We start from the raw sequence: 23,471 nt of genomic DNA, 5'->3' as shown, positions 1-23,471 counted from the left end.
CCTTTGTCCTTGTTTTCCTTGGGTACTTTGGTGTATTTCCCCAAGGCGTCTTTTCTTGGTGCTTCCACCAAGGCTTCGGCAACTTTTTCGTCTGCCATGTTTTCTAACTGGTGTGCTACCGCCAGTTTGATTTTATAATTTATGTCATCATGGTTGACAACTGACATTGGGCCCATTCTTATGGTCCCAACATTGACTTCCTCACCCTCTGAGTTGAGTATTGAGGTCCTTCATATGGGTCCTCTACTTCGAAGCTTGATGCTTCGGAGTTACCAGAGTTGTTCTCTGGTTTCTCATCTGATGAGCCTTTCGACTCTTCATCCGATGAGTTCGTGATTTCCATGGCAGCTATGCGCCTTGGTTTTTCATCGCTCGTTATATTGTGTCTTGGGCAATCTTTTGTTTGCCCTATTTTGCTGCATTTGCCGCAAATTGGAACTGACTTTTGGTCAGTTTTCCTCGAGTTTTTCGAGGATGTATCCTCTTTCCATCTGGGTTTCAGCTCTTCCACTTTCTTTCCTGATGGGAGGGCTCTGCTGCGGCTTGTTGTTGCCGTGGTAGTTGTTCGGGTATAGTAACCTGATTTGTAGGCTGAAGACATCTTCAGCCTGTCAATTATCTCGTCTACACAAGATATTGCTTTTAACATCTCCTCGTTTGAGGAGAAGTCTGCTCTGATTCTATCATGAGCGATCATTTCCCTCTTCCATTCGAGGGGAATGTAGTTTAGGACCCTGGCATTGAAGGATGCCTGGTCTGGAGGCGTCACCATCTGGGACGCTGCTTTTGACAGTTCTAAGTAGAACTGTTTTAGGCCTTTTTCCGCTTCGTATTTGACATTGCGGTATTTCTTTGTCGCGTTCAACGTGGCAGAGGCTTTGATGAAGGTTCTCATCAATATGTTGAGAACTTCGAGGAACATGCCCTCATCTCCTCTGAGGAGAGTTTCGTCTCGGAGTCTAATTCCGAGGTCAAACGCGGGTCCCCCTAATCCATGAATCAAGCAGTCCAGGTGGACTTCATCGAATTGGGGACCTTTGCATCCTCGCGAGGCGAGGAATCCCAGTAGTTCTGTGAACCACTGCCAGAACGATTCCATGTCGTTCTCCCCTGACCATTTCTTGTCAGGAAATGCCGGCCCATTCTTTAGGGCTTCTGGCTTCACTCCTTCTGGGTAGGGAGTGAGTATTCTCACTTCGGCCATTCTTATGGCCTTTTTGTACCATTTCTCCAGGTACTCTTCTTGCTCCCCTGCCTTCGCGGGGTCGCTATCCAATGGAGATCTCTCCTTTGGGGGGGTTTTTGCTGGGGGAAATCTTCCTCACAGCGTTTCTTTGGTTTCAGGCGAATTTGCCTGAAGTTGTATTTGTATTCTCTCATTGTTTTGAGAGGGTGTGAATGAGTTACCTCTCTGTTCGAGAGGTCCGTCATAAGTGGATGTTTGGCCGAACCTTTGGTACGTGCCAATTCTCCTTCTAATCTCTGAACAATGCCTTCTTTCGGCATCGTCTTCTCCTATCCTTGGGAGAAGGATCTCCTTAGTGTCTCTGTCGAGTCACTGATGATATTCCAGTGTGCTTTCACTGGTGGTTCTTTTCGTGAATTTTTCACAAGTTCTATTTATGTCCTGGACCGTGGTCCAGGGGTGTCTATTTGTTTCCTCACTTTTTTGTGAGAAGTTTATTTCCTTCAGCAAATCTGTTTGTTCGCTGATTTTTTCAGTCAATGCGTCAATTGCGTTGGCCATTCTTTCTAGAGTTATCTCTAGACGAGCCATGCTATTATGGTTCGTTTCCTTGATCTTTTTTTGGATCGAGTTTATTGCGTTTATTATGCGTGATTCCTGGTTTTCCAGGAGGAAGTTTGGTTGGGCGAGCAGTGACTCTCCCCAGTTGACATTTCCGCTTCTGGGGGTTCCAGAATGGGTTCTTGGAGTGAACACTCCACGCTTGCTTTGTTTAGGTGAGGCCGTTGCGGAGGGTGCTTCCCTTTCATAGAGGGGTCTGTTCGCTGGTTTTTCCTTACTTTTACATAAGGCTTCCTCAGCGAACTCCCTCATTTCAGTTCACCTCCTCTTCATTATCTCGGAGACCTCCTCCGAAGTTGGTGACCTTGCCTTGTCTGGCATGGTGTGTGGGAGTGTAAACAGCGGAAGTTCTTTTGGAGCTTCCGCGCTCTGGGAGATCCTGCTCTCAGGGTGTATTTTCGCGCCTTCTTGGGCTTTCGGCCTGAGAAGAAGTTGATCTTCACTTTCTGTCCTCCATTCAGACGGAACCTGGAACAAGTCCAGTAGTTTTTCGGATAGCCGTTGCGGGGGCTCTTCCCTTTGTTTCCCTTTGTCTGCCTTTGGGGCTTGACTTGGGGATGTGAGGGGGGACTCCAGGGGATAGTGGGGCCTGTCATATCCATTCCCGGCCATCGACTTCCGGTCCCTCCGTTCCCTCCGGTCTAACCCCGCTCCTCCTTCACTAACCTCGGAGCTCCCATACTCCACAATCCTCTCGGCACCCCTCGATGGCCACCACCCCCTCATTTCAATTTATTACCTACACCTCCCTAAGTACGGAGCCCCGAAGACTTCCGGACTGCTCCGACGTCCGCTAGCGCACCCCCACCTCCGCTGGGCAATACAATCGCCTGCCCTGCAGAGCCTACCTTCAGGCTTATCCCTCCTTCCCGTTTCTGGGCTAACGCCTGCCTCTCCGCTAACCCTGCGACCCGACTCGTTGGTAATATTCAGTCGGCTAATGATTAACCCCATTAGCTCCGCTCCGTCCGGCTCCGCCAATTGCGGACCTGTCCTTGCTGTAACCATATATATATCCCCCTTGTACATAGGTTACACCCCAGTAGTAAAATCAACTAGAGTTACCCCCCTAGGTTCTAATTGCCAGTCAGTAAGTTAGGGCACGGACGTGTCACTAGGCACAGCGCTCTTGGTAGAAGTCGCTGAGGCCGAAGCCCTCCGCTACAGAGACATTCCTTCGTCTCGAATCTGGTCTCTGACAGGGCCCTGGAGTTTCCTGCAACTTTATCCGATCAGCTTTTTGGGCTGATTGTTCGGCACTTACGCATTTTTCGCGCAAGTCAATCACCTCGTGAGGAGGTGATGGATCTTCCCCAGCTTGGGTTAGATCGGTATGTTGTGGAGTTCTGGGGGTATTTCGCCCCACACTTACTCCACGTAAGTTTCTAAAGCCTTCAGGGACCAGCCCTGAGGTGGTTGCTATTGCTGGATCATGTTGATCCTCGTCATCATCTGACGACGGCTTTTGGTTTGAATCACCCTTGATGGGAGATTGCGGTTTCTTTATGAACTGCTCGTTTCTTTTTAGTGTCGCTGCAGATGCGACCTTGCCCTTGCGGGCGTGTTTAGGCGCCATAGGCGCTTCTGAGTCAGATGTTAAGATTGTGTAGTTGTGGGTTGTGTTGTAAAACACACCTCATGCACTTAAAAAAGTGTGAGGTCTTAGGGTGGCTCAGCACACAAGGCCGTAAGTGATACAAGATAGTGTATTTTACGGTGGTGTGTAAGCAGTTACCCGGAGGTTCCCGCTTGCCCACGTGACTATGTGTATCTAATTTACATCTGACTTGGGGTTCAGGGCTATTGCCCTGACAGTGCAACCACCTGAAACAAAAGAACCACTGAGAGAACAGTCTCTCCCAGTGAAAAACCCTCCATTGGACAGTGACCCTGCTAAGGCAGGGGAACAAGAGTACCTGGGAAAATGGTATGAAAAGGCCATAATGGCTGAAGTAAGATTACTCACTCCATACCTGGAGGGAGTAAAGCCAGAGGCTCTGAAGAATGGCCCAGCTTTCCCAGACAAGAAATGGTCAGGGGAGAACGACATGGAGTCGTTCTGGCAGTGGTTAGTCAGGGTATGTGCCCTGACAAAAGGCCCTCAGTTCAACGAAGTCCATTTGGACTGCTTAATTCATGGACTAGGGGGACCTGCATTCAACCTTGGAATCAGACTCTGAGATGAAAGTCTCCTGTGAGGTCTCAGGGAGTCACTCAGCACACCAGACTGTAAGTGTTACAATAGTGTGTAATTTACGATGGTGTTAAGCAGTAACTGGAAGTTGCCGCTTAGACATGTGACTCTATGTACACCGTTGTTACATCAGACTCAGGGTTCAGGGCTATTGCCCTGACATTCTCCCCCTTTGTGTTGCATGTGCAATGCATACATGGTTTTTTAAGAAGGAAGAAATGAATTCAGGGTGAAATATATTTTTCAAAGAAAGTTTGTTATCACCACTTTAAAGTGGGCAATGTGTACATTTTAGGAAGAGGATGGGAAATAAAGAGAAAAAAATGAAGGTGTGTGGGGCCGTTACTTTAAAGTAAATGGCAACACACAGATATCATGGGAAAGTGTCAGGGATGGCTTGAGAGAGGTGGGGGTAACAGCATAGCACTCAGCACTGGTGGCCCGGACGGTGGCAGGGTGGTGAGACTGTATGGTGGGCAGCCCCTACTCAGGCTTATGTCCCTATGTGGCTTCTTAGACTGAAGCAGGAGTGTATTGGTATTAAAATGGAAAGCTAAACTAAGATAGACTACTTGCCTGAAGCAGGAGTGAGAAGAAGGCTGCTTCTTCGGTCCTGCTTCGGCTTTGTCATATCCATCCCCGGCCATCGACTTCCGATCCCTCCAACTCCTCCGGTCTACCTCTGCTCCTTCTTCACTAACCTCGGAGCTCCTGTATTCTGCAATCCCCTCGGTACCCCTCGATGGTCACCACCCCCTCCTTTCAATTTATTACCTATGCCTCCCTAAGTATGGAGCCCCAGAGGCTTCCAGACAGCTCCGACGTCTGCTAGCACACTCCCACCTCTGCTGGGCAATACACTCGCTTGCCCTGCAGAGCCCACCTTTGGGCCTATCCCTCCTTTCCGTTTCTGGGTTATCGCCTGCCTTTCCGTTAACCCCATAACCTGACTCGTCGGTAATATTCAATTGGCTAATGTCTAACCCCGTTAGCTCCGCTCCGCTATTTACGGACCTGCCCTCGTTGTAACTATATATATAGTCAACTTGTACATAGGTTACACTTCAGTAATAAAATCGACTAGAGTTTACCCCCCTTCAGTTCTGGTTGCCAGTTAGTAAGTTAGGGCATGGACATGTTACTTGGCACAGCGCTCCTGGCATAAGTCGCTGAGGCCGAAGCCCTCTGCCATGGAGACATTCCCTCATCTCAACCTGGTCTCTGACAGTATTTTATTACTCCCTGACTAGTACACGTCTTGTATGGCACCAAAAGCCCCTCACACTCGTTCGCAACTATGCACATTAGTTCCAAACTCTGCCTCACCATCCCCAGAACCATCACAGCCTGGTCCTAGTCGACTGGCGAGAAACCCAGTTGAGTTTCGAAGCTTTTCTAATCTTGAAACCCCTCTCCCATCGACTCCGATCATGCATCCCGTTAGGAATCGATCACCAGTTGCAGATTCCGACTTCGGAGACACCACGGAACAACCCATAGACCACGTTCATTTCTTTGGACTCGGTTCCAAGGTCCCCAACTTTGTCGATCCTCCTCCTGCTGATCCTCCCATCCCCACTGTCCCAACCGCTGACGATGCCAAACCCACCCCCAACATGGCTATTGCACAATTAGCCCAAGCCATTGCCAGCTTGGCTCGTCACACCGGACGTCCACCACCACCACCATCCTCTGCTCTCCAGACCAAGGTCCATGAGCCCGAACAGTTCGATGGGAAAGATCCCCAAGAACTCCGAGTATTTCTGGTCCAATGCGAACTCAATTTCCAGGACCGTCCCCTTGCTTTTGCTAGCGACCACGCTAAGGTCATCTTTGCGCAGTCCTACCTCAAGGGAATGGCCCTCGATTGGTTCAAGCCGGATCTATTATTTGACCAAAATTCTACGCTTCATCCGTGATGGATGAATAACTATCAAGAGTTCGTCAACGAACTCCAAACCAACTTTGGTCCTCACAATCCTGTGGGCGACTGAAGTACAACTAATGACCCTGGACATGAAGGACGGGCACCACATCAATAAGTACATTGTCGAGTTCAACCGACATGCCTCTCAACTTCATGGTTACGGAGAAGCTGCGCTTCATCGTTTTTTCTATAACGGATTGCCGGAACATATCAAGGACGATATTGCCAGAGTAGGTAAACCTTCTACTCTTTCGGAACTTCGCACCTTGTCACAAACTCTCGATGCGCACTATTGGGAGCGTAAATCTGAAGTTACACGTCATGCGAAACCCTCCTCCTCTAACATTTTCGACAAGTCCAATGCTGCTTCTCGTTCCCATCCCATCCCTTCCTCCTCCTCTTTCAACTCCACTTCCGGTAGTAAGCCTCCGAAGGACAATAAGAAGTCCGAGGCTAGCTCCGCTAAACCGGACCTTTCGTCTAAACTCGGAGACAACGGCAAGCTCACACCACAAGAGTGTAAGCGTCGTCTCGACGAGAAACGTTGTATGTTCTGCAGTCAGTCTGGCCACATGGTCAAGGACTGTCCCAAGTCTTCTTGCATGTCTAAGGCCCGTTCGGCCCAGACCGAGGAGCAAGGATCCGCTTCCACAGAAGCAAAAAATTAGTCCGCACCCCCGTGGACTCCACATGGACCGGGGGTTGCGATCCTTCCTTCCGTGCGCTCAAAGAAGTGCGTTTAAACGCATCTTCCATCTCCAACTTATCCTCCCTCCACATTCCCATCTGTCAGAGACCAGGTTCGAGATGAGGGAGGGTCTCCATGGCGGAGGGCTTTGGCCTCAGCAGCTTATGCCAAGAGCGCTGTGCCTAGCAACACGTCTGTGCCCTAACTTACTAACTGGCAATCAGAACTGAAGGGGGGTAACTCTATTCGATTTTATTACTGAAGTGTAACCTATGTACAAGTTGGATATATATATGGTTACAGCAAAGACGGGTCCGCAAATGGTGGAGCCGAACGGAGCGGAGCTAACAGGGTTAAACATTAGCTGACTGAATATTACCGACGAGTCGGGTCACGGGGTTAGCGGAAAGGCAGGCGATAACCCAGAAACGGAAAGGAGGGATAGGCCTGAAGGTGGGCTCTGCAGGGCAGGTGAGTGTATTGCCCAGCGGAGGCGGGAGTGCACTAGCGGACGTTGGAGCTGTCCGGAACTCTTCGGGGCTCCGTACTTAGGGAGGCGTAGGTAATAAATTGAAAGGAGGGGGTGGTGACCATCGAGGGGTACCGAGAGGATTGCGGAATACAGGAGCTCCGAGGTTAGTGAGGAAGGAGCGGAGGTAGACTGGAGGGATCGGAGGGACCAGAAGTCGATGGCCAGGGATGGATATGACACCGTCTCTTTGTCTCTTTCAAATGGTCTATTTTCTCCTCTCAATGTTGACCCTTCGGTTAATGTTCTACCCATTGTAGATAGTGTTGCTGATGTACCACTCTCTCCTCCGCCCCCTCCAACTACTTCCATAGATCGATCCACCTCTCTCCATTGCTCTTCTTTCTCTTCTCCTGTTCCTTCTCCTCCATCCAATGATAGGACACAAATAAACTTTTCCGCTCCTATGAGAACGTCCCCGCACTCATAGACTCTGGGTCTTCGGACTGCTTCATCGACAACACCTTCGTAAAGAAGTTGGCCTTGAAGACATATCAGATTAAACCCCTACAACTACGCCTATTCAACGGTAGCACCAACTCAATCATAACCTGTGCCGTTGATATTCCCCTCTGCTTCGCTTCCGGAAACATCACCCCCACGACTTTCCTCATCACATCGCTGGATGGATCATGTTCCTTAGTCCTAGGACACAACTGGCTTACCTGCTACAATCCGTTGATTGACTGGGTCTCAAGCAGTATTATGTTCTGAACTTCCGAACCTACCAAGACAGTTACTCCAAGCTCTCCCCCGTCGTCTCCGGCACCACTGCCATCGTCCAACATCCAACCATCTGATGTTTCGCCAGCACCTCAGTCACAGGCTCCCACTCCTCTGTTACCATCTATCGAGTTTGTCAGCTGTTCCGCATTCGCAAAGGCTTGTTGACTTGAAGGATCTGTATCCTTCAGCCTAACCATCCCTTCCGAGGAAAGCCGCTTGAGGGCTGCCTCATTCCACACTGATTCCATCGACCTCTCGGGCGTTCCGAAGGAGTATCACAAGTTTGCGGATGTGTTCAGTAAGAGCAAAGCCTTGATGCTGGCACCGCACCGTGAGCACGACCTGAAGATCGACCTTGAGGAAGGCACTTCACCACCCTTGGGTACTATGTACTCTCTCTCTACTTCGGAACTCGAGGCCCTCCAGGCATTCTTAGATGAACACCTGGCCTCTGGGTTCATTCATCCTGCTACTTCCGCTCATGCGGCACCAGTCCTCTTCATCCGCAAGAAGGACGGATCCCTCTGTCTCTGCATTGACTTCCGAGGGCTGAACAAGATCACCAAAAAAGATCGCTACCCACTCCCCCGCATATCCGACCTCCTTGACACACCTAGCCGTGCCACAGTCTACACCAGACTTGTCATATCCGTGCATACCCGACCCCGACCCCAACCCCGACCCGACTTCCGGACCTCCACCCTCTTCACCTCCGGAGTCATAACCTACCGCTGCCGTTTCCGATACTCACCTTCGGTCTTGGCAACACACCTCCCCTTACCTCTCCGACCCTATCTCCGTCCGCTCCGATACTCATCTCGGACCGAACACCGCCCCACTTGCCACCCTTCCTACTACTCCGCTCCCCCTTCACAACACCTCCACCCTCCCGTCATCCTCCTACGCTTCCCCTGCCCGCTCCGATACTCACCTTCGGACCTGACTACTCTCCTTTCCGCCACTCCCTCTTCCTTACCTTTCCCCTCTCTTCTCCCTCTGTTACTCCTCTGCCACCCTTCCACCAAGTTACGACCTTCCACCGCTGTTCCGTACTTCGCACTCGGACACCGCTCGTACCTTACTCCGAGCCTCCGTCATAGTCCCTACCTCGGACTTTGACTCCACCTCGGTCTTAGTCCATTGCATTGGTGACCTCATACTACGTAAACACCATTGCCAATATCCCTCGGACTTTCAACCCCGCCTCTGTAACCTCCGTAACCTCCGCAACCCCCAAGCTTCACGGACTGCCTTCGGCACTCTCGCCATTTGTAATGTATCTCTCGCATTTTCCCCTCATCCCTATTTGGACTACTGCTTCTTTCTATTCTAGCCAGTTAGTCATCATCCCCACTTCCCCTCATCCTCCTGCCCCTCTGGGCCTCGCCCTCCCTACCTCCTTTCGGACGTATCACAGGTCCTGCCTTATGACCTTCGGTACCGCTCCGCTCCCACTACCCTTTGTTCCCGTTCGGACGTCTTCGTTCCGATTCGGTCACCCTTTGTTCTCCTTGTGCTTTTGCCCCTTCTTTATATATATCGGCGCTTGTACATACTCGTTTTGGTTTCAGTCCGAAATCGACCTGAAATGCCCCCTAGAGACTTCCTGCTCACCTACTGTGAAATTAAGGACCAAATGGACAAACAGCAATGGCACAGCGCTCTGCTTGAGTTGCTGAGGCCAAGGTCCCTCCACGCTAAGTCTCCGATTCCACTCCGGAGTCGTCTGTTCCGCCCCGTTCTAACAAGACTCGACCTCCGGCATGCTTACCACCTGGTTCGCATTGCAGCAGGTGACGAATGGAAGACTTCCTTCTGCTGAAGGGGAGAACGAAGGAAGGTCAGTTGGGAGGTTCAAACGAGACCACCACCAAGCTGTTCCCTGGTTCTTTAGTTAGGATGGGGAAGTGTACTAGTATTATTTATTGTAAATATAGTACCAATCCGAGTGTTTTGGCTAATTCTATTTTTATGGGTTAGTTTTAAAGTTCCTGGGAATTGACTTACAGATAAACCGAGCCCTGCGGAGCTGTTTCTTTATTGAAATTTCTTAATTTGTCTAGGTGTAATTCTGTGTAGCGTTGTTTAATTTGGAATTTAACTTGAATTTAATCTTCTACTTGGTGAAGTTTCAAAGATTCTATTTATTTAATGGATTTGGATTGTGTCTGGAGTGTCCCTTGGGTTTGTTTTATTTTTGTCTTATTTTATTGCTTGTTTAACAGTAGCAAGATAACTGTTTTGTGTTTACACTTTGAAATCTGGAGTGTTAACCAGCTCTCCTGTTGAAATATTTACTTAATATCTCTCTCCTTAATTGCTGCCTTTTACTACAGTGGCAATCTTAACTGTATATCACTTTTTCGCACTGGAGTGACAACCAGAAATGCTTGAGAAAAATAATACTCTATTTTCTTACTTCTCTAAGGGGGGCGAAAAGTCGCAGAAAGGGTCTCCCTTTTATACTCCTTGGGTCGCCTTCCTTTTTCATGCTCTACCTTCTATTTACAGGATTTATTTACAGTGTATTTTTCTCAAACTGAATAAAAAATGAAGTTTTCACACTATAGTTCTACTGTGCTTATGCTGCGCTGAACTGCAGTTCTACTGTGGTCAGACTGCGCCTAGAATCCTTATTGTCCTCCCTCACCTAAGCTATTTTAATGGTTAATTAGAACTTGGCTGCGCTGCATTTGTCGCAGTTACCTATTTCAAATTCCCTATATATACCATTAAATTTGCTATGACTCGATGATTCTGAATTCAAACTTCGCATTACTATGCGTATGGCTGTGCTGAGACCTTCAGCTGATTTATTCCATTTTTATTTAGCGATATTTAGTTAAAATGAGACTGAAATGGTAAATGAGTGAATTATTCAGGTTTAAAACTGAAAGGAAAAGTTGCTAGTAGTCAAGAATTACTCAAACGAATGTGTTATAGCTCTCTACTTCATTAGAATATCGTTCCCTAAAATTCCTGCCATGGTCTGTCATAGTTTAGTGGTTTTCATGAATTTCGTTTGTATTATCACATCCTAATCCTCCATATGTATTGTTCGTTGTTATAGTAGGTCGTCCTTGAAGATATCATATTTTTATGTATTTTATTTAGGACTCTGGACCTCTTGAAGCTGTCTTCCCACGCATTTTCAGGTTTCTAACTTCATGTCCTTGTATCTCATTCATTTCTGAATGTTTTCTCACGTTCTTGGTATCATAGATTTTCATTTATTCCCACCTTTCCAATGGTACTAAGGTTGTGTCCTATTTCCTGGTATTCGTTGAGTTAGCAAAGGTTCGTGTGCACATTCGGTAATCACGTGCGTCATTCCCATAGTCGTTCGTATGCGGGCGCCGTTTCCATTTAATTGTTCGGGATTTATGATACGCCGGGTGTTTATTTCTTTCATATGGGCTTCTGTGATTTATTTCAGATTTTTCCCTCATGATCTAAGGTTGTTTTGCACTTTCCGTGCTTTGTTTTGACCGGGCTCTTCCTTATTTGGATGGAAATTGGTCTTCGCGATCTGCCGAAGTGCGGATCTCGGTTCCGACAGCCGGTTCCCTGCGCATCGCCACCCTCACGTGTCATTACACATGATGCGGATTTCTATATTCCCATCATGGGTATAACTTCACAACGACTGGACCGTTCGGGCTGAAAATTTGCATAATTATAGTTCCCCATTTTTCATAATTTCCGTGTAAATTTCGTTGTATGTTTTAATTATGGATCCTACGCAAACATCGTCTTTTCCCTGAGCTCGGACTTTTGATGTCGCTATTCCCATTATTGGATATCTCATTAATGCATGATCCTTTTTTTATGAAAATTTGGGAGGATTAAGATTAGATCCCTTCCTTTCTAATGGGCTATCAAGCTTGTCTCGGTCGTTAATGGTTAATCTTCGCGCTTGCCTTTTAGACGTTGTCCTCATTTTGCAGGAGTTTTAGTCATATCTCCATCGTTTATTGGTAGTTTCCCCTGTAATTACTTTCATTGGGTCCGTTTGGTGGACATCTACATTTCCTATTATAAACACGACTTTGAATTTTGCATTAGTTCCTGAGGAATCCTTGTTCCATGGTACTTCCATCCTTGGCTACATGTGCAGATGTGGGAAAGTAGCTTCCATGGAGGTTCTCTGATTGTTTTTATAGTCAAATCTTGGTCGATTGTCCTAATTCTTTGTTTAATATTTGCTATAAATTCCCCCGAGAATTCCGTCTCGTTGATGCTAAGCTTGAAATATTTTTGCTAATTTTCTTTCTTTCGATTTATTGCGTATAGTCATAATAATTCGTAAAATTTCGTAAGAATTCATTAAAATTCAGGTCCTTCTGTTTTCTCATATCTACTTGTCATATGAGGTTTTGTGATTTATCTGGCATATTTCCATAATGGGTTTTTATAGTGTGACCACTATTTCTCCTACACCGCATGCGCTATGGTTCCTATGAGTGGCTTGTCATGCCATTTGGTCTCACAAATGCACCTGCAGCCTTCCAGCGATTCGTCAACACGATCTTTGCTGACCTCTTGGACGTTTCTGTGGTACTCTACCTAGACGACATCCTTACCTACTCGGAAGACATGGCTTCACATCAGGAGCATGTCCGAGAAGTTCTTAGGAGACTCCGCAAACACGGCCTATATGCCAATCCAAAGAAATGCGAATTTCATACGGACACTACAGAATATCTCGGATACTGCCTCTCTCCCTCCGGACTCACCATGTCCATCGAGAAGGTCAAAGCCATCCAAGATTGGCCCGAGCCCCATAAAGTCAAGGATGTCCAATCCTTCCTTGGCTTCGCTAACTTCTATCGGCATTTCATCCACCAATACTCCGACATTGTGGTCCCCTTGACATGCCTTATGCATAAAGGAGCCCCCTGGTTATTCTCTGACGACTGTCGCTCTGCTTTCAACACCTTGAAAGAAGCCTTCACTTCTGCTCCTATCCTTACACATTGGCTACCCGACGCCCCCCTCATTGTAGAAACCGACGCCTCCGATTACGCGATCTCCAGAATCCTGTCCATCCATTGTGATGACAGAGAGATTTTCCCCGTCGCTTTCCGCTCCAGAACACTCTTGGCACCAGAGCTCAACTATGACACCCACAATAAGGAACTGCTCGCCATCCATGACGTGTTCTGATCGTGGCATCACTACCTTGAAGGTTCAGGAACCCCAATCGACGTCGTCACCGACCACAAGAACCTCGAGTATTTTTCCACCACCAAACTCTTGACCCAGCAGCAAGCCTGCTGGTCAGAGTTCCTCTCCCAGTTCCACATGACTGTCCAATTCCGTCCCGGAAGACTCGGAGTAAAACCGGATGTGTTGACTAGATGCTGGGACGTCTATCCCAAAGAAGGGGATATGGACTACGCTCGCATCAATCTGCAGAACTTCCAACCGGTCTTCACTTCAGAGCAGCTCACTGCATCCTTACAAGCCACGTTCCTAGCTGCCACAGTAATCCGAGCAGCCGTACTCATCGACACAGAGGCTCTCCATCGAGACATTCTAGCCTCCCTCTCCTCCAACACCACAATCTCTTCTCATCTCGCTTCCCCCAACCTCCCCAATTCCCGCTGGTCCGTTGATGCTGAAGGCCTGTTAAGGCTGGACAACCGCATTTACGTTCCGGATTCCAACGATCTCCGTCTCCGCATTTTGCAAGACAAACACAACCACCAACTTTCCGGACACTTCAGTCAAAACTGGACTCTGGATCTAGTACGTCATGAGTATACCTGGCCAGGCATCCGTAACTTCGTCAAGAGTTATGTCTCCTCCTGCACCTCTTGTGCCCGTGCCAAAGTCCCTGGTCATAAGCCTTATGGCTTGCTCAAACAACTCCCCATCCCCGAACATCCTTGGAACTCCATCTCCATGGACTTCATTGAACAGCTACCCTCCTCTTCCGGATTCACTTCCATCTTGGTCATCGTGGACCGCCTGTCCAAACAGTGCATTTTCATCCCTACCCACGACACTATCACCTCTCCGGAACTGGCCAAGCTCTTCCTCCTCCATGTGTTCTCCAAGCACAGAGTTCCTTCCCACGTCACCTCTGACAGGGGTCCGGAGTTTGTCTCTCATTTTTTCCGTTCACTTGGTAAGGCCCTCGACATCCGCCTCCACTTCACCTCCGGTTATCATCTGGAAGGAGACGGTCAGACCGAACGGATGAACCAGATGCTTGAGCAGTACCTGCGCATCTACAGCAACTACCAGCAGGACAATTGGTCTGAACTCCTGCCTCTCGCAGAGTTTGCATACAACAATGCTCCGAATGCCACCACAGGCGTCTCTCCGTTCTTCGCCAACAAAGGCTACCATCCGAACATCACCGTTCACCCGGAGCGAGACCTGACATCAGTACGTGCCCAAGAGTACTCCGTAGATCTCGACTCCCTCCACCACTTCCCAAGGAAATGCACCTCGCTCAGATCCGTTACCAGGGCCTGGCAGACTCCTGTCAGAGTCCTGCCCCAGCTTTTGAAGTAGGAACCTCGGTCTATGTAAAGGCCAAGTATTTCCGCTCCACCCAACCTTCCAAAAAGCTCTCTGAGAAAAACCTCGGCCCATTCGAGATCATTGCTCGCGTTGGAACTCACTCCCTCACTCTCCACCTGCTGGAAAACATGCGAGCCATTCACCCGGTATTCCATGTCTCGCAGATCGAGCCCTCTGTCCTGAACATCATTCCGAACCGCCACCAGCCACCTCCACCTCCCATAGAAATCGAAGGCAAAATGGAGTTCGAGATCGAGGAGATACTCGACTCCAAGATTGACCGACGTAGATGCAACAAGTTGCTCTACCTGGTCAAGTGGCTAGGCTATGAAGGGACCGATGAGGAGACACAATGGCTCCTTGCCGGCGAACTCGATCATGCCTCCGACCTCGTCGAAGCGTTCCACTCTCGGTACCCAGATCAGCCTGGACCCAAAGCTCCTTAGGAACCCTGACACCTCTCCCATCTCTCCCTTTCTCTCCACTCCTCACTTCCGTTTTCATCTTTTCTTTTCTGTAAGTACAGCTCCCCTCACCTTACTAATTCTGGGCCTTCAAGGGTTCAGGCCTAAGAAGGGGATACTGTCATATCCATCCCCGGCCATCGACTTCCGATCCCTCCGACTCCTCCGCTCCTTCTTCACTAACCTCGGAGCTCCCATATTCCGCAATCCCCTCGGTACCCCTCGATGGTCACCACCCCCTCCTTTCAACTTATCACCTACGCCTCCCTAAGTATGGAGCCCCAAAGGCTTCCAGACAGCTCCGACGTCTGCTAGCGCACTCCCGCCTCCGCTGGGCAATACACTCGCTTGCCCTGCAGAGCCCACCTTCAGGCCTATCCCTCCTTTCTGTTTCTGGGTTATTGCCTGCCTTTCCGTTAACCCCATAACCCGACTCGTCGGTAATATTCAATCGGCTAATGTCTAACCCCATTAGCTCGGCTCGGCTCGGCTCCGCTATTTACGGACCTGCCCTCATTGTAACTATATATATATACTCAACTTGTACATAGGTTACACTTCAGTAATAAAATCGACTAGAGTTTACCCCCCTTCAGTTCTGGTTGCCAGTTAGTAAGTTAGGGCATGGACGGTTACTTGGCACAGCGCTCCTGGCATAAGTCGCTGAGGCCGAAGCCCTCCACCACGGAGACATTCCCTCATCTCAACCTGGTCTCTGACAGGCTTAGTTTATATACATGTCACATGGAAGTGCCACATCAGCCCCGGACTAGGCTCAGAGAGAGGAAGTACAAGTAAGGATGTGCAGTGTGTCTGGCATTGCGGTACCTGTGTGGGGTGCCCAGCGCTGGACATGTCTGTGCTACAGGTGTAGGAGAGAAGGGAAGGTCATCCTTATAAGATAGAGAAGGGGAACAGAAAACAGAAGAAAGGAGAAAGGAGGAAACGGAGAAGAGGAGCGGTGCGGTGCGGTGCAGCATGCAGTGTGCCCTGACAGAAAGGGAGGAAAATAGAAGAAGGAAGTTTTGAAAATAGATTTTGACCCAAAGATTATATATATCTTTGGTATTCCTCCTCACTTGTTCTGTGAGGAGTCATGTGTAAATGGTGTTTACACACAAGCAGTGATGTGGGTTAGATGGAGTAGAAGTTTCTGCAATTGTTACTTGCAGTTCCTCGCATACAATATTGTGTGTGGGGCCTTGAGTTGGGGGAAGGTTGTCAGGGACTTGTCCAGGGTCAAGGAGGCCCAGGTGTAGTGCCCAGTGCTGAGAGCCTGGCAGGGTGCAGATTGGGCATGCATTGCAAGTGGGAAATCAGCTACTCTCTCCAGAAGAAATGCAAGCAGGAATTGGCTACTCTCTCCACAAAATGGAAGGTACCACTCCAACTCACTCCCCAAAGGCTAGGGAAGAAAGAGAAAGGGGGCTGAAAGGGGTGTTGCGGTTAGAACAGGTCCATATATCAATGGAGGGGGGGACTTTCGGGAATAATATAACTCTGGTAACTCTTGTTTATCTTCTTTCTGTGGTGGATTTCCTTAAAGGTCACAATAGCCCTTTACCAATTGTGTGGCCACTCACAGCACTCAAGTACACAGACTTCAAAACTAGCGGGAGGGGGGGAAATCTCTGGTCCATTTCAATTGCTATGTACATATACCCATACAGCAAACATACAATCTGTGAAAAGAGTCCAAAATATACAGGTTTGGCTGAGCTAAGCCTCCACCAACAATGGCGGTAAGGTTTGGCTGCTGTTTGTTAGAACTGGGCAAGGGCGGACGACTCCAGAGGGGAACTGGAGACTTAGCAAGGAGGGACCTTGGCCTCAGCGACTCAAGCGGAGCGCTGTGCCATTGCTGTTTGTCCATTTGGTCCTTAATTTCATAGGAGGCGAGCAGGAAGTCTCTAGGGGGCATTTCAGGTCGATTTTAGACTAAGGCCTAAAACAAGTATGTACAAGCGCCGATATATATAATGGAGAGGGTGAAAGCACAGGGAAACAAAGGGGGTCCGAATCAGAACGAAGGCGTCCGAATGGGAACAAAGGGATGACAGAAGCGGAGTGGTACCGAAGGTCATAGGACAGAACCTGTGGTACATCCAAAAGGAGGTAAGGAGGGCAAAGCCCAGAGGGGCAGGAGGATGAGGGGAAGTGGGGATGATGACTAACTGGCTAGAATGGGAAGAAGCAGCAGTCCAAATAGGGATGAGGGGAAAACGTGAGAGATACATTACAAGTGGTGAAAGTGCCGAAGATGATCCATGGAGCTCAGAGGTTGTGGAGCTTACGGAGGTTATGGAGGTGGGGTTGAAAGTCCGAGGAATATTGGCAATGGTGTTTACGTAGTATGAGGTCACCAATGCAATGGACTAAAGCTGAGGTGGAGTCAAAGTCCAAGGTAGGAACTATGACGGAGTCTCGGAGCAAAGGTACGAGCGGTGTCCGAGTATGAGGTACAGGACAGCGGTGGAAGGTTGTAACTTGGCAGAAGGTCGGCGAAAGAGGGCCAGAGGGAAGAGAGAGGAGAGAGGAAAGGGGAGAGGAGTGGAGGAGAGGAAAGGTGTCAGGTCCGAAGGTGAGTATCAGAGCAGATGGGTGAAGGGTAGGAGAATGACGGAAGGGTGGAGGTGTTGTGAGGAGGAAGAGGAGGAGTGGGAGGAAGAGTAGGAGGAGGCTGGCGAGAGGAGTGGTGGTCGGCCCGAGGTGAGTTATTGATAGGACAGGAGAAGGACGGAGGAGTGGAGGTGGCATGAGGGGTGAGAGGAGGTGTGGTGTCAGGACCGAAGGTGAATATCTGTCAGGGACAGCTCCGAAAGCGGCGAGGTCCCGGTGCGAGGGACTTGATGGGACAGGTGTCGGCTATGCGTAGCGGCGGTCCCGTCACGGGGTGAGCATCCCCGACCACTTAGGCTGAAGTGGGAAGTTGAGTTATCATTAAAAGGGGAAAGCTATGGTACTTACCTGAAGTGGGAAGTTGAGAAGAAGGCTGCTTCTTCTGTTCCCACCCCAGGCGCTATTATATACATGCAGTCAGGGTCACGTGGGAGAAGCCACATCATCTCCGCACACAGCCGTGCCTCCCTGGGTGTCTCCACAGGAGATCCCGGAGGTGGCCACTCAGTGGGCAGGAGTGTGTGCGCGGCGCATGCAGCGATCAGGGGAGCAGGGTTAGGTACATAGTGGTACATGGAGAAAAGGGAAATCGACCATAGAATAGAAATAGAGAGATAAGGGGAAAGTGAGAAAGGAGGGACGGGGGATGATAGCGGGGAAAGCGGAGTAGGGCAGTACGGTGCGGGGTGCGGCGCAGGGTCAGGCGGGTGTGCCCTGACAATATCGGAATGGACAGCGGTAGGGTGGGACTCTGGAGGTGGTGAAGAAGGAGGTCTGGGAGTCGGGTCGGGATCGGGTATGCATGGATATGACAGTCTGGGTTTGGGGTATGGGACGGGAGTGGGAGGTTGTACCTTGGTGGATGGGAGAGAGTCAGGAGGAGAGGAAGGTGGGGATTGGAGTGGGTAGGAATAGGGTAGGACTCCAGAGGTGGTGGAAAGGGGGTCCGGGAGTTGAATCAGAATTGGGTATGTATGGCTATGACAGTCCAGGGGCTTATGTTCCTCAGCAAGACTATGCTCAATGTTTTCCATGAGGCCTAGGTTGCACAGTGTCTTCCAAATGGCCAAGCATTCCTGAAAACTCTTAGTGCCCCATGAATTTTGTTTTGCAGTTCATCCACACAAGATTAAGGCCAGCCTTAGCTCTTTGAGCTTTGAGTCCAGCATGGTAAATGTTGATGTGATAAGTTCAACAATTGAAGTGCTTGAGAGTGTCATCCAGGTTCAACAGCATGCATGCATGGTGATTGTCTGCATCGACAGAGCAAGTTGAAACTCTCGGACATCGCTTCATGGAGTTTTTGTCATTGGAGTGGGAATCCAAGTCATAGACTGCTTTGCAGGGGGTTAATTCAGCCTTGGGTGTTGTTAGATCACCTGTCTGGGCCTTGAACTCTGATCTGTGGCCTCAGTCTCATCAAAGTACAAGTCCGCATTGGAAATATCGTGGGCTTCGCAGGAGCTCTCTTCATCGAAGTATGCAAACAAGTGAAAACCATTTGGCAAGGAATCTCATCATTGAGACATGACTGAAGACTGAAGACATCATAGATCATTCTGCAGGAGTCTTCATCCTGGATACACAGGTCCAGGTCTAGTCCGCGAGTAATGGGGCTTATGACTAACTTGGCCTCTATGCTGGCTACACTGCTTCGGAACTTGAGATCGACGGCAGCTACTGTGGGATGGGCTTCTGTACATAACAGCACGTTTTAGGAGGTATGAACATAATTAATAGACAACTGCATGTAATACATTTCTGCTAGCACGGGTAGATGAAGAATGAATGGGAGGGGGGGAAAGTGAAAATTCCCACGAATTCCTGACTCGAAGGTGGCCTTGCAAGCAAGGTAATATGCAGGACCAGAGGTCAAAGGAAGACAATTACAATGACAACAACTTGGTGGGGATCACTGTGAAGAATAAATATTTGAAGGGCTTCTGAAATCAGGGTCGCCTTCATGGCAGTTTTTGATGCGTGACAATTCTTTGAGGAATTGGGAACAAGAGCCCGGTCCTCGCTGTGCACAATAACGCTCCAATGATTTGGTCATTTCGGAAAAGCGTGGCTGATCCCCAATGAACTCCATGGCCATGGTTGCCAATGAGAAAAGGTTGGCAATGTCTGGGGAGTGGATAGGCTGTCCGTGCGGAGCCGATATGGCACGCGCCGCATTCGACACCATGGCCATCAAGGACACTTTGAAGGTAGAATTCCAAGATTCATCACTCTTGGGTCGGTGAGCCGAGTTGCGACGCAACCAGCTCGCGAAACACGATCGCTTCATGCATCCAGCGGCAAGAAAGTCCCAGCACTCCATGATACATCCGGGGATAAATACGTTGGTTGCGTCTCGAGAAAGCAATGCTGCGTAGGCATAGACTTGGCCGGGAGGGAGGACCCTGGGGATAGAGGCATCAAGTGAAACTTAGCAGACAACCTGAGTACTTACACCGTTTGGCCAGGTGAGAGAACAAAAGAGCCAAAACGATAGGGTGCCTCGTAGAGGTATGAAAAATCCAGGTTGTGGGACGCGTCCGCGCCGATTGAACAGCTCATGATAAATTGGTCTTCATTTAGGATAGGAATAAAGAAAACAGCATAACCACTAGCACAGTGAATGCAAGTGCCAACGCCGCTTGGACCCTGGTGAGGGGGGTGTATAGAGCCAGCGGCTGCAATAATCGGATATCGCCAGCTTTGGTCAGGGATGCGGTCTCGAGGAAAATCTGCCAGTGCCAGTGCCACCTCACGAGTATTGAGGAGCCTGTAATGATGTGAGACACGTGGTTGAGAAAACAAACAAACCTACTTCTCTAACGGCTGCCAGCAACCAGTGGTGGGCTGGGTAAGGATCAATGGCCTGGATCGTTGCCAATCATATATCTCGTTCAAAGCACCCGCGGTCATTTGTAGGATCCGGGGGTGATCGGTCGATGGAATATGGTCAGAATCTAAAAATAGGTCGGTGGGCGGGGGTGGGAGAGTGAGAGACGAAACTTGCCGATACACTGAACCTTGGACTGAAAATTAATGAAGCTATGTGCGAGAAACGGGACCTGCCCTAGTTGGTCCACCAAGACGATCGGGGTACCGTCGTTGACCATACCCTGGAACCGCTGTACGTCCATCGCTAACGCTTGCTGTGTTGTCATCAAAACGGGCTTCCAATACTTGGAATCATGCTGGGGCGATTCCAAGAAGTGCCTCAACTTCTGTAGGGAGGGCTGCAATGCGGTTAGTTGTCAGTGTGGGAGGGGTGAGAAGTGACTCACAGAATGTTCGCAATACGGAAAGAAGAAGGTCTCCATCCGGGAAGTTCGCCCTTCATCGACAAAGATGACAGGCAAGTCTACGGAATGGAGGAGCTGTGGAGAAGCTGTCAGCGTCGTTTGGCTTCGAACGTATACTGAACCTACCTTTGGCCTCGCATCTGGATTGAGCTCTGGGACGTCCAGCGTTTTGTCTACACTAGTGACGTGGGGCCACGTCTTGCAGGTGTCTAAAGAATATATAGATATAGAGGCTACCGTTCCTTCTTGGATGTGTCCAGCTCCCGATGTAACCCGTTTCCTCGGGCATTTCCCCAGTTGACTGTCGTATCGCCCTCCACGACCGCGTTTCTGACCAGCGGATGAGGGCACCTGGGTGAAGGGCGAGTTTTGTTGGGGCCCCTTTGGACCAAGAGTAAACTCTTCATCCCTATCATCCGGAGCGTTGGGGGCCGACTGAGGGAAAATGGTCGATGGTGTGGTGATGGGGGAGTGGGCAACTGTCGGGGTTGGGGCAAAGCCTGAGGTTTCGGCAGCTGCGGGGGATTGAGCTGTGGAGGGATGCAGACCCGAGACTTGCTCTGAGAAGGGTGGAGCGGATTCAGTCCCGACGTCCCTGGGGTCTGCGCCAATGACGCGGATACATGGCAGAACCATGGTCCACGCGGCGAGGAATCTGTCAAGGTCGTGTTGCGAAATCTGGCCTGCCCGCGAAACGGAAAATATGAGATTAAACAGGGCATTCTCGAGCACCTTCCGAGGGCCGTTCGATTGCCTGAGGCCCCCGTGCAAGACAGCATGCGACACCATGGCGGTGATAGAAGGGAGAATTGATGGGCTGGTGAGAGTGGTATCGAAGAGTAGGACAAGTGGCGATATTAGGAGTGTCATAATGAAGGGGCTGGCAAAGGAGTAACTGCCGGATCGTCAGCGTGGCCTACGTAGGATAAAATGGCTTACCGTTCATTGGAAGCGTGCAGACACTGCTCCTATGATGTAAAGCCTGATCGTCAGGTAGAGGGAAGAAGCGACGAGCTCGACCGCACTCACAAAAAACTCCTCGGGTCCTAACTCGCTCATCTGCTTCAGAGCGGCGGCACAATAGTAGATGTGACTCATCACGCGGAGCCGCTGGGACGTGGTTTCTAACCGTGATGCGCGGTCGATGAGCTCTCGTGCGGTGGTAGCCGTGTTACCAGGGGGAGAGGACTGGGAAGTGATCTCAAGACACTGAGGTAGCCGCTCACGTAATACAACCAGGCGTTCTGGTATCTTGTTCGACCAGTACGGGACTGTCCGCCTGTCCCCATGATAGTGCGGAGAAATGTCCAGTGGCATGAGGTCTGTTGCCGCGCCCGGGGAGTGCTGGTCCATCGCCCAATGGGCGCGAACTACGAGAATAGAGGAGGTAATCAAGGGGAAGATGTCTCTGGCTATTTTCCGTTTGAATGTTGGGGGCGATGCGAATGGGCGCAGGTGAATGTCTGACCTCGTGCCCTTCCTCCAGGCATCGAATCCCTGGAGGTTTTGCATGAGGACTTGCAAGATTGACCCGCTGGGAGGTCGAAACTCCTTGAGAGCATCATGAACCAGATTGACGAAAGCTCCAAACTCTTGGGGCATGCATTCCAACCCAGGGTCGTTCTTCGTAACAGGGTTGGAATGATTGGCCATTTTCGTTGGAGAATGCGCCAAGATTACTCGTATGGCTGCGGTGTCGCAATCGAATTGTCACCTGATCATGCAGGACCGGCACTGGCCACCAATCTGTAGACATTCATTTTTTGTGGGTTGTGTTGACTCCCCCATCTTAGCTTTGGGTCTCGATAAAATTCCCCATACCATTTCCAATGATGGATGGAGTCTTTCAGTGAGTGTCATTATTACACGCTGCCCACAATGAATGAATTCCGTATTTTTTTTTTTGGACCTACAGAAAACCATAGGAATGAGGCCACAACGGGGCCGAGGTCAGACTAGATGACAGCAGGGGTCCGGGTGGATCGGATAGGATCGGATTAGGATCAGAAATCCCGGATTGGGACACCTCCCAATGGCCAATCCGGATCGCCGGATGAAAATCCCGGATGATCCTGGATTATAATATCTCAAGACTTCTTTTTTTCTTTTTGGTGGAACTGAGAAAATACTAGCATGAAATAACTAAAGATTTAGATATGAGTAGTAAAAGGAAAGGAATGTGATACTGACCTCAGTCTCAAGCTGAATAGTGCAGAGAAAAGAAATGAATCAAGGAGCGGATATCCGTACAGTCTGTAGCGGGTAATTCCGCGATAATAAGAAAAAAGAAAGAATTCATTTACAGGTGCTGGTCCTTCTGGGAAGGTCAGGTCGACATGTCTGTATGATACTGAGACTGCCACCTCGGGGAAATGCGTTATTTTTTTTTTTTGGGTGGAACCGCCTGTAGCTTTTGCTGGGTAGGTTTGCTACCTGGGGGTTTGAGTGTGGGGGGGGTTATCCCCCGAAGAGTGTGTTGATGTGGCAGCCTGACGCCACACGAGGACAAAGGGGAGGTGGAGCTGCAGGCAAAGCGTTGCCGTGTGGCAAACCCTTAGTCGCACAAAGCGCCAGAGGCGCTAGTTTCACCTTTGTTATCCGCTTTGTTGTATAGTTAGATAGACATAAAAGAGCGAGGATTACCTGAGTGCGATGCTCAACCCCGTTTGACATCGCGCTCTAGGTAA

At 49.6% G+C, this 23,471-nt stretch overlaps 1 protein-coding gene across 1 annotated transcript; it reads right to left on the bottom strand.

Annotated features, from left to right (window-relative positions):
- Positions 1 to 20,247: 20,247 nt before the first annotated feature.
- Positions 20,248 to 21,796, bottom strand: EI90DRAFT_222013 (uncharacterized protein). The gene is made up of 3 exons (XM_039052711.1): positions 20,911 to 21,796; positions 20,767 to 20,859; positions 20,248 to 20,718 (listed from the first exon to the last, which is right to left on the bottom strand). The coding sequence occupies exons 1-3, from the start codon at positions 21,652 to 21,654 to the stop codon at positions 20,446 to 20,448; spliced, it is 1,110 nt and encodes a 369-aa protein (XP_038909223.1). The 5' UTR covers positions 21,655 to 21,796; the 3' UTR covers positions 20,248 to 20,445.
- Between the last annotated feature and the right edge of the window lie 1,675 nt (positions 21,797 to 23,471).

The sequence above is a fragment of the Cantharellus anzutake genome (assembly GCF_015039405.1).
Source record: "Cantharellus anzutake strain C23 chromosome Unknown EI90scaffold_115, whole genome shotgun sequence".
NCBI classification, from domain to species: Eukaryota; Fungi; Basidiomycota; class Agaricomycetes; order Cantharellales; family Hydnaceae; genus Cantharellus; species Cantharellus anzutake.
This window is presented reverse-complemented; position numbering and strand designations above follow the sequence as displayed.

What these genes read in the sequence shown, in the direction of transcription:
- EI90DRAFT_222013 (XM_039052711.1), bottom strand. Translation starts at nt 21,654, where the DNA reads ATGACACTCCTAATATCGCCACTTGTCCTACTCTTCGATACCACTCTC. An exon ending in ATCCAGATGCGAGGCCAAAG is followed by an intron (nt 20,860 to 20,910) that starts GTAGGTTCAGTA and finishes GCTTCTCCACAG; the next exon opens with CTCCTCCATTCCGTAGACTT. An exon ending in TTCCGTATTGCGAACATTCT is followed by an intron (nt 20,719 to 20,766) that starts GTGAGTCACTTC and finishes ACCGCATTGCAG; the next exon opens with CCCTCCCTACAGAAGTTGAG.